The sequence below is a fragment of the Mandrillus leucophaeus genome, unplaced genomic scaffold (assembly GCF_000951045.1).
Source record: "Mandrillus leucophaeus isolate KB7577 unplaced genomic scaffold, Mleu.le_1.0 Scaffold98, whole genome shotgun sequence".
Taxonomy (NCBI): Eukaryota; Metazoa; Chordata; class Mammalia; order Primates; family Cercopithecidae; genus Mandrillus; species Mandrillus leucophaeus.
The window spans coordinates 900,282-910,381 of NW_012110696.1; the positions used below are offsets into that span (position 1 = coordinate 900,282).

The following is a 10,100-nucleotide window of genomic DNA, read 5'->3' on the forward strand; positions in this document are numbered from 1 at the left end:
CATGCACACACACGCGCACCCGCGCACACATGTGCACATACGCTCCCACTCACACGCACACGTACTCATGTATACCCACACCCATGCACACACACCCACACACACGCATACATGGGCACATATACTCCCACTCACACGTGCACACATGTACTCATGTACACACCCACACACACATGCACAGATGTGCACATACACTCCCACTCACATGTACTCATGCATACCCACGCCCATGCACACACACCCATGCACACCCACGCACACGTGCACATACGCTCCCACTCACACAGTGCACACATTATCTGGGAGGGAGAAGGCGTCAGGGCAGGGACTGGTTAGGCACAGGGAGGGATCCAGGGCAGGAAAGGAGACTAAGCCCCTGCTCGCCATGCCTGGTGCTCTGGTGCTGAGCTGAGGCACTTTTCCAGCAGAACCGCCCCTCACCACAGGGGCTTCTGCTCATGGGTGTCCGGGCACATGGGGCAGCCCACCTGGTCCTGGAGCCCTGGCCCAGCAGGGCATACCCTTGCCAGCAGGGAGGAGCCCGTGTGCCGACCCAGCTCTGCCTTGCAGCATCCACACTGCCAGGCTGCATTCTACCAGGGAGGTTGGCAGGGCTGCCTTCTGGAAATCATGATTCAGAGACGGCAGGTGACGCCCTGTTCTGCACACAGAGGTTGTGAGCTGGAGTCCTGGCCACACATGTGCCATGCAGGGGCCCCAGGGCTGGATGCCCCTATCAGGGGCAGCAGCCACAGGCTTCTGGGCCCCCATGCTGTGCAAAGGAGAGGCCCCTGCTCAGGAAGACCCCCAGCCAGGATCAGCCCCCACCCTGCTGTGGTGCCACCTGCCACGAGACTGCCGGTGGGCGTGGGGAGCTGCCCCACCGCTGGAAGCCCCCAGCTGTGCCCAGCAGGTGCAGGTGACCCGGCATCGATTCCCCGCCTCCCTCACCACACCCCGACGACCCTCCTTCTCCACCAGTCACCCAGACTCTGCGGAGTGCGGCCTTGGAGGACTGTGCACTGTGCCAGGAGACCCTGTCATCCTCTGAACTGGCAGCCAAGACCCGCGACGGGGACTTCGAAGGTGTGTGGGAGGGTCTGGGCCAGGACACTGCACCAGACACCAGTGAGGGCTGTAGGAGCCAGGGGAGCCTTCCTCCTGGGGTAGGGGCTGCAGGCCACCCGGTCTGGGCATGTGGGAGCTGGGAGACCGCCCTGGGAGGCTGGCTGGAGGCCAGGCAGCTTGGCAGTCTGGGAAGGAGGGCCCAGGGCGGGTTGAGGGTCCCGGCCCAGCCCACCTGCCCCTGCCGTTGCTGATGTGACGCTGCTGTTGTTGTGACAGACCCCCCGGAGTGGGTGCCAGATGAGGCCTGTGGCTTCTGCATGGCGTGCAAAGCACCCTTCACCGTCATCCGCCGGAAGCACCACTGCCGCAGCTGCGGGAAGGTGGGTGCGGCCCCACGCACGGAGGGTCCCCCAGCATCCAAGGGCTTCCACGGACACAGCCTGAGGTCTGGAAGTCAGGACCGATGCCCAAGGCGGCCGGCGAGGCCTGTGGGGTCTTGTGCAGAGGCTCCTGGAGGTCCTGGGCCCTGCTCTGACTAGGCATTTGACCACGGGGACCTGGATGGTGCCCATGTCCAGTCCCAGCTGCTGCAGAGCCAGCCACAGGGAGGGGACAGCGAGTGTGAACAGGAGGCTGCAGCAGCCTTGGTGCAGGATGTGGGCCCCTCATAGAGCCCAGCCTCCTGAAGGTCACAACCCCTGGCTGGGCAGTCCCCACCCACCAACGCGGCCTGAGCTGGGTGGGCAGGTGTGTGGGAGGGTGAGGAGTCAGCGTGGGTGGGGCTGGCCTGCTGCAGACCCTCACTGCCCCAACCCCATTCCAGATCTTCTGCTCGCGCTGCTCCTCGCACTCAGCACCACTGCCCCGCTACGGGCAGGTGAAGCCAGTCCGAGTGTGCACCCACTGCTACATGTTCCACGTCACGCCCTTCTACAGCGACAAGGCCGGCCTGTGACGTGGCGCCAGGGGCAGCCCCAACCTACCCGGGCCAGGAACCCCCAGGAAGGTGGGGCCATGCTGCAGGCGATCTCACTGAGTCTCATGAGGCTGCTGCCCCTGCTGCTGCAGGGCCGCCCAGACCTCTAGAACATCCAGAGCCTCTGTCTCGCCCATCCTGGCCTCCCCGCAGGGACCCCGGGCCAGCTGCAGGGGCCAACAGGAGGTCAGCTTTGCCCAGCAGGGGACCCGGAGGAGCCTGGTAGCTGCCTCAGGGCAGGGTGCCTGGCGGAGAAGGGCTGGGCCCTCCCACTGGTCCCTCGGAGCTCCGCTGGGGCTGTGGGAATTGGGGTGGGTGACAGAGCTGTACAAGAGTGGGGCCACTCTGCCGCCTCTGCTGTTGTGGTGAATCTGGAAGCCAGAGCAAGGGCCACTCCACAGCCTCTGCGGCACAGCAGGGCTCCCCATGTGCCTCCCAAACCCAAAATGCAGGCTGCCCATTCTCCCCAACAGCTGCCCACCTCGTTCCCCAGCCCTCACCCCTCACCATCCTTCCTCAGGACTTGACAACATGCATCTCATTTCTTCTTGGAGTGGGGAGATGCGGGAAGCTGACCTAGTGGTCCTCTAAGCGGGCAGGGTGCTCCTGGTGTCTGCTCACCACTGTCCCCCTGCTGATGGCGTGGGGGTCTGACCAGGCACTGACACCGCAGGCAGACGTTGCTCGGGGCCTTGGGCCGGGCTTACCAGTCAGCCAGGACGCCTGGGGCCGCCAGCTCGGCCACCACTTCCCCTTCCCTCTGCACCCTCTGGAACCCTGGCCCAATTCCTCAGACCCCAAAGTGGCCTGGGACCCAAGCTGCCGCAGCTGAGTGGCCCCAGCAGACACCTCCTCAGGCTTAAATCTCAGGCTTCACATTGCAATGACGATTGCAGTTTTATTTTTGGAGATGACACACCTACTGCTTCTTTTCTAGGATAAAATCTAATTACTATTTACCGGTGGAGTACACATGCATAGAAACGGCTTCTGTCGGGGGGAGAGTATATAATGGAAGAAATATTATGTACTGAGATTATATTTATTTTCTAAATGCTGTAATTTGAAGCCATTTCCATAAATCTATTTAAGGATTGCACACGCTCTCCTTTCTTCCGTGAACGCGGATCTTTTTTCTCTGTCTGGAAAGCGATGGTGTTGGTGCTAATATGCATTCTCCTCTAAGAAGCTGGAGGCTCCTGGACTCTTAGGACAATTGAAGGGCGGGACTTGGCTCCTACCAGCCCTCAGGAGCGGTGGCCACCCCCTGCTTCCTGCAGGCTCCTTCCCACCTTCCAGGGCTCTGCCCCCGCGATGCCCGTCCCCACCTGCCCATCTACCTGCCCAGCTCCTCTTCTCACAGGCGTCTTCCGCTCAGCCCCCTGGCCTGTGGGGGGCAGGGTTAGTGCTCGTGGCCACCCCGACTTGGGGCCTGCCCCACCTGGTGGCCCTGGTTGCAGGGCTGTGCTGCTCACGCCCAGAGCGGCTGCCCTCTGGAGTGTCCTGGAGAGAACTCGGGAGGATGGCCGCAGCCCGGGTTGCCCTGACAATGGGCTGTGCCCACGGGCCTCGGGTACCCTGTCTTTTGGAGGTGGGCACTGGTGGGTGGGCAGATACTAGGGGTGCTTTCTTTCTGCCAAGGGAGAAAGTGTTTTGGAATGTGGGGCCCCGTCTGAGCAGTGCTGAGTTATTTGGGAGCAGAGGAGAAGGGACACTGGGGGACTCTGAGATGGACTGCCTGCCCCCACACCCACCCCAGTGGACAGCTGTGCTGCACGAAGCTGCACCGCATCCCTTGGCTCCTCACAGACACCCGTGGTGGCCGCCTTCTGGGCTAAGGCAAGGGGGTCCTCCTCGTCCACCAGGTCAGTAGTGGCAGAGGGAGCAGACACCAAGAAGAAGGGTCTTCCCCTCAGAGGTCTGGATGTGGCCTGTGTCCCTGGCAGCCCTCCAGGCCAGCCTTGGCCTGCCTTGTGCAGCAGAGCTGCCCTGCAGGAAAGCCTGGGACTGCAGGATCCCCCCAAAAAGGGTGACCAATTTTCTTGTTCCCCCGGGAATGAGAGGTTTCCTGGGCTGCGGGACTTTCCATACTAAAGGCAGGACATGTGGTCACCACCCACCCATGGGGCTATTCCCACCCCAAGGGCAGAGCCAGGACCTGGGGGTGAGAGGGGCTGGGCCAAGGCAGAACCAGCTCTGGAAGGCTCTAGAAGGGAAGACTTGTCACCCACCCACAGATGGGGCTGGGGACTGCAGTCTCTGGGTTGGCAGCAGGAGAGTGCCATGGGATCTGGCTGTGGGGTCATCCCCTGTGAGCCTCAGTTTCCCCACCATCACCATCACTGCTGTTGTTTCCTGAGCAGGGCTGTCTCCTCTCCCCACAACAGCCCTTCGAGGGAGCGGCATCCCCGTGTTGTAGATGGGGAAACTGAGGCTCAAGATGGTCTGTAAGTGATAGAACTGGGCTGTGGGCATCTAGGAGGGTCTCCAAGAGGCAGACACAGAAGTTCCTGTGAGGGGAGGTGCTCCAGGAAGCACTGGCCATGGCCCATGGTGCCTGGATGGTGTCTGGAGGCCATTTCCAGGGAAGGCTGCTGCGGAGGCAGGGACGTCCCCACCCCTGAGCACCCGGGTTCCAAGTCCCAGCAGCTGAAGAAAGGCTGGGGCTGCCTGGGCCAGCGCTCCCTGCACTGCCCACGCTATGCACAGGGCTGGGAGGATCCCCCGAGCTTGCTGTGTCCAAGGGGCTCAGGAGGAAGCCTGGGGCAGACAGACCATCGCCACACCTGATCTTGGGGAGGTGGGACGAGGTGGGGGAGAAGGGAGAAACCCCACCCTGTCCTGCCCTGCCCACTGCAGGCTAAGGCGTCTCCCGAGGCCCTCACCCACCTGCACTGTGGTGGGTCCCCTGCTGCTCATCTGTCCAGTGGCCGTTCCTCAGGCGGCAAGCTCCTCACCCACACTGGCTGTGCTGGTTCCTGGGCCGAGTGGAGATAAGGAGGCCGTGAACAAAGGGGCAGGTGGCTCTGGGGAGGCCTGGGGCGAGAATGCAGGGAGGCTCAGAAGTGGTGGGTGTCCTTGCTGGGCCAGGGAGCGGGTCTGAGGCAGGAACCGTCCCCTCCCCTCCTGTGGTCCAGGCCCTGCCCCACCCCCCACCGCAGCTCCTGCTTATCTTCAGGAGTCCTGTTGTTGCCCCTAATGGCCACCAGGGCCCGCCCAACTCCACTGCCTCCTCGAAGCAGCGCACCCTGAGGTCCTGCCTGTGTTGGGGTCCCCCCACCATGGCCAGGCGCCCTACGTCTGGACAGAGACCCTTGCACAGCCTGACCCAGTGGCCAGGCCCTAGTCCTCAAGGTTCTACACCTGGGAGGAGGGTCCAGAGAGGCCCTGGAGAGTACAGCAATGACCAAGGGCAGGACAGACCATGCCCCCAGTGGTCCTGTTGGAGCTGGACACCTGTACCACCAGGGCTAGGCGGGGAGCTGGCAGAACCCTGGAGAGGCAGCTTTGTGGCATCTGTGCACTGATGCCTCCACCAGCGCCCAGCCCCTGCACTTCCTGCCCTCTGGACTCTGCAGTGGGAGCTCAGGGGAGGCAGGCAGGCCTCAAAGTGCCCACCCATACTACCCCCATGCCCCAGAGTCCTGGAGGTGCTCCCAGGCCCCACAGACCCACCTCCTCCAGGAAACCCTCCTAGATAGCAGCACCCCTACCATTCATGAGAGGAGGACCTGCTCTTCTACCCCAGGCCTCAGGGGAGAAAGGCAGTCCCGGAACAGTAGCAGGACCAGGCAGGGCCTATCCAGCTTCAGAGGTTCTGGTCCTCCCAATTTTGGAGGCCACCCCCAGACACCACAGCGAGTGCCTTGAATCTGCAGCCACAGCCTCTTTCATAAACTTGTTTTCCTCTTGTAAAAGTGTTTGAAAGGAAAATTTACTCCCTTGCTTTTGGACATTTGGGGCCATAGGAAATTCATTTAATTTATAGTTGTCTGAGTTGTCTGGGGTCATCAGCATGCTGGGAAAACCTTGTAAAGTGACAAAAAAAATGTACCCCACCAATTGTTCACAAATAGAATTATCTTATTTTGAATTTAAAAATAAGGCGGATATTAGGTTATGTAAACATTTAATTACATCTCCATGCATTTTGATTGTGCCGCCTTCTTTTTGTATTCTGGAGACTGTTTTCCTGAGTATCAAACTTTTTGGAAGGCCCCCAAGAGGCCTGGCCTGGTGCCCGTGGCTGGCCAGCCTGGGCGGCCAAAGCTCCACCCAGGTTCTGAGTGAGACTCTGCTACTGACCGGCTGAGACTGGGCAGGCCCTGTCTCCCCTAAGCCCCGTCTCTCTGTGAGCAAGGCCGAGGGGTTGGAGGCTCTTGCTGATTTGGAGCTGATGTTCACATTCCTGGCACTTCCTGGGCACCCCTTAGCCCAGCCCACTGCTGCGCAGGCCTTTGCATGCATCCTCCATGGCACACCCCAACCACGCAAGAGGCAAGTACCATCACCCCCGATTTTATAGCCCAGGAAACAGGCTCAGGGAGGGTAAGTGACAGGACTAGAATCCAGGGTGGCTTCAAGGAGAGGCCCCACAGGACTCCCCCTGCTGCCGGCACAAAACCAGGCCTCCTGGTGCAGGGGAGCCAAGGCCCCGGGGCACTGGGCGCATGCTGAGCTGGCCACAGCTCTCCAGCCCTAACCCGGGCCACCCCACAGACCCAGAACCCGCCACCCCTCAGGGCTGTGGAGATGGGGACTGCGCTGCGGGAGGATTCTGATGGAGTGGAGGCAGGGCAGCCTCCTGCCCAGAATGCTGGGACAGGGGACCTGGGGGCTGCAGGCAGTCCACCCAGTGACAGGAGGCCCAAGGTGGGAGGGGCAGGGCGTCAGTGGCCAAGTTGGGGGGATCAGGGCCTGGTCAGCCTGGAAGTGTGGGAAGGAGGCTCTGCAGTTGCCGGGGCCTCACCAACCTTCCCTCCCTGGGTGTGTGAGGGGTGCTCCTTGAGGCTGTGCTGAGACTCAGACACCCCAAGAAGTCGTGTGTGTGTGGCCATGAGGAGTTTGTGGATCCTGAGTCCAGAGGAAGGAAGTTGGGGCCCAGTGGGCACAGGAAGGCCAGGAAGCTGTCTTCTGGAGGTCTCTTCGGGGCCAGCCTTAGATACTCTCAGACATCCTGGGGGTGGGGAGTCAGCCCAGTAGCCTTTCCCAAGCAAAACCAGGAATCCTTTAGTCCTATTCCGTCCTCCACACGTCCCAAGAGGCAGCACCGCCAGCCCCGTTCACAGCCAGGGAAGCTGAGGCTATGGCAGCTGGGGCAAGAAAACTCAGGAAATCCAGGCAGCAGAAGACAAGCCTGCCCTGGCCTTCCACCCAAAACCGGGGAAACCCTTCTGCATTCAGGTCATCCCTTCCCTGGGAGCCCCTGCCTGGGGTGGGCTCGGGTGGGCCGTCATGAGGAAAAGGAGACAGTGAGGGTGAACGACTCAGGGAGAATGCAAGGCCAGGTGGGGCCCAGAAGATGGGGCAGGAATGGGATGCACCCTGAGGGTCCCGGAGTGGCATAGAGAGGTCCTCCCAGAGTAGGGTAGGGGGACTGGGCTCCCCATGGAAGGAGGCTGGAGATGTCTGCCCACTCTCTCCTAGCCTTCATTGGTGCATATTGGACAGGTCCTGGCTCTGGAGAAGGGCAGGACTGGGCAGGAGCCTCCTGCAGCAGCCTGTGCCCACAGAAAGCTCCCCGGAGATGCCACACCCTGTGGGGGACCTGCCCTACAGAAGGGGGCATGGCCCATGCCCTGCAGGGCTTGGGTCCAACTGGCTGACCTGAGCCACGTCCTCCCCACTCCTCAACCATCCCTGGGACTCCATGGGCATTGGTGCCTGCCGGCACTGACCCAAGGTGCCTCTGCCCATCTTGGGAAGGACAAGTTGAAACCTGTGGGTGTAGAGACCCTGCCAGCCGCAGGTGGGACCAGCACCCCTATCCCCCAGGGGCTCCAGACCTCTCCTGGCGGGGCTCCAGGCCCACCTGCAGCCACCTGGGCCAGGCTAACATCACCTCCAGGCCTCTCCTGGCTGCTCCCTCCCCTTCCCTCTCCTCCTGCCCCAGCTGGCTGATGCCTCCAGCACCTCCCTCCCTGGCTGCAGCTCAGCCCTCCGTCATCCATTGCCTCCTGCGGCTTCTCCTCCCAACTCCCCACTCCTTCCTGCTCCCCCAGGCAGTGGTGACCACACTTCCAAGCAAAGTTGAGCCCAGGGACACCAGGGAAGTGCTTGGTCCCCAGTGTGGTGGGGAGGCGAGGGTGATTCCATAAATGGCCTAAATTGAGGCTAGAAATCTCTTAGACTGGGACAGCCTGCAGGTGCCTCCCCACAGACACACCTGAGCACCTGTGCTGCCCATTGCCATACAGAACAAACCTCTTGGCCCATGGCAGGAAGGGGGCATGCACTATGCCCAGCAGGTGCACTTGTACCAGGCCAGGTGTCTGCTTTAGGTGTCGGCAGCAACTCACCGGGCGGCCAAAGCAGGGATGGAGCAACTTTGCAAAATGCTGACCCCTAAGTGGAGAGCTGGGGTCCCCAGAGCCCAAACACACCTTGCTCCTCCGCAGACTTGGGCACCTTTCTTTACCATGCACAGCTCTGAGCAGCCCTACAGACTAACCTGGAGGGCCATGGTGCTGAGTTCTTGTGAGGGGCTCTGCCTGGGGCCCTGGAGTGACTGTGGGGCAGGAGCAGGAAGGGCCCCTGCTAACATGAAGGGGGTTGTTTCAATGTCTGTGCAGGGCTGTCTCATAGCAGTGTACCAAGTTCCCCACCGGGTCCTGCAGGGCTCTGTGGGAACACATTATTCTGAAGCCCACGCCACAGGCTTACACCCAGCAGGACCAGCCAGGCCAGGAGGCTCTGGCCTCTGCATTCCTAGAGCCCTGGGTCATGTGTGGCAGCACGAATCTCCATTCTGCTATTTCTGGGAGACCCTAGCAAATCCCTGAGCCCCTAGTCCCATGTCCTGATCTGCAAGCCGGGCATGCAAAACCCAGGGAGATGATGCACACGAAGCTTTCACACCGGTCCTGGTGCTGAGGTTTTACATTTTTTGTTGAGTTTCGTTGGCAGCAGCAGCCCCTGTGCCCCACTGAGAACTTCTGGAGGGGTCCAGTCACCTTATGCCTCCACACTCTCCAGCATGCGGGGCCTGCCCTTGGCACATCCAGGCCATCATCCTCAAAAATCAGCAAGAAGGGTCGCGCGAGACGGCTCACGCCTGTAATCCCAGAACTTTGGGAGGCCGAGGCGGGCGGATCACGAGGTCAGGAGATCGCAACCATCCATGGTGAAACCGTCTCTTCCAAAAAACCAAAATTAGCTGGGCGTGGTAGCATGCGCCTGAAGTCCCAGCTACTTTGGGAGGCTGAGGCAGGAGAATCGCTTGAACCCGGGAGGCCGAGGTTGCAGTGAACTGAGATCGCGCCACTGCACTCCAGCCTGGGCGACAGAGCCGTCTCAAAAATAAAATAAAAAATCAGCGAGAGGGTGGGGGGTGCCATGGCCAGCCTGGAGCTGCCAGTCCTGCCACCTCCTGGGCCAGCCTTAGGATCAGGGGTCACTAGGGAGACCCGCCAGCCGGGATTTGATGAAGAGTTCACTCTCATCGTCCCCACTTAGGGCAACTTCCCTCCCTACAAAGAGCGTCGTTGCCAGAGGAGGCCAGCGCCTGCCTCTGGGATCGTCCCTGCCCCTCAGACTAGACACAGAGCACGCAGCCCCCGACTCTGGGGAGCCTCGCGACTCTGGGTGCACGTCTGTGTCCCTTCCCCAGACTTGGGCCCTCCCTCAGCTCCGGCGTCCACTGGGCCATCTGATGAGCCCGCCCGCTCTGGGCCTGTTTCCCCACTGACACTCTCAGAGGGGCCTGGCTCTTAGGCTCAGAGCGTCTGTGTCCCTCTCCCAAGTACGGGCCTTTCCCGGGGCCACTCTGCGCCCGGTGGGGAGGGGAGTCGTTCGCGGCCCCACGCGAGACCCGCGGGCAGAGCGCGAGACCTCGTAC

General features: G+C 61.4%; 1 protein-coding gene across 3 annotated transcripts in view; it reads left to right on the plus strand.

Annotated features, from left to right (window-relative positions):
* Nucleotides 1-3,143, plus strand: part of ZFYVE28 (zinc finger, FYVE domain containing 28) — a 111,162-nt gene extending 108,019 nt beyond the window's left edge. The window contains exons 11-13 of one of the 3 annotated variants that reach the window (XM_011970852.1): nucleotides 982-1,086; nucleotides 1,345-1,448; nucleotides 1,892-3,143. In XM_011970852.1, the coding sequence (XP_011826242.1) occupies nucleotides 982-1,086; nucleotides 1,345-1,448; nucleotides 1,892-2,023 (341 nt within the window). In that variant the 3' untranslated portion in view covers nucleotides 2,024-3,143. The remainder of the gene's footprint in view (nucleotides 1-981; nucleotides 1,087-1,344; nucleotides 1,449-1,891) is intronic. The other 2 variants (XM_011970854.1, XM_011970853.1) reach the window with 2 other exon arrangements.
* Nucleotides 3,144-10,100: the final 6,957 nt, after the last annotated feature.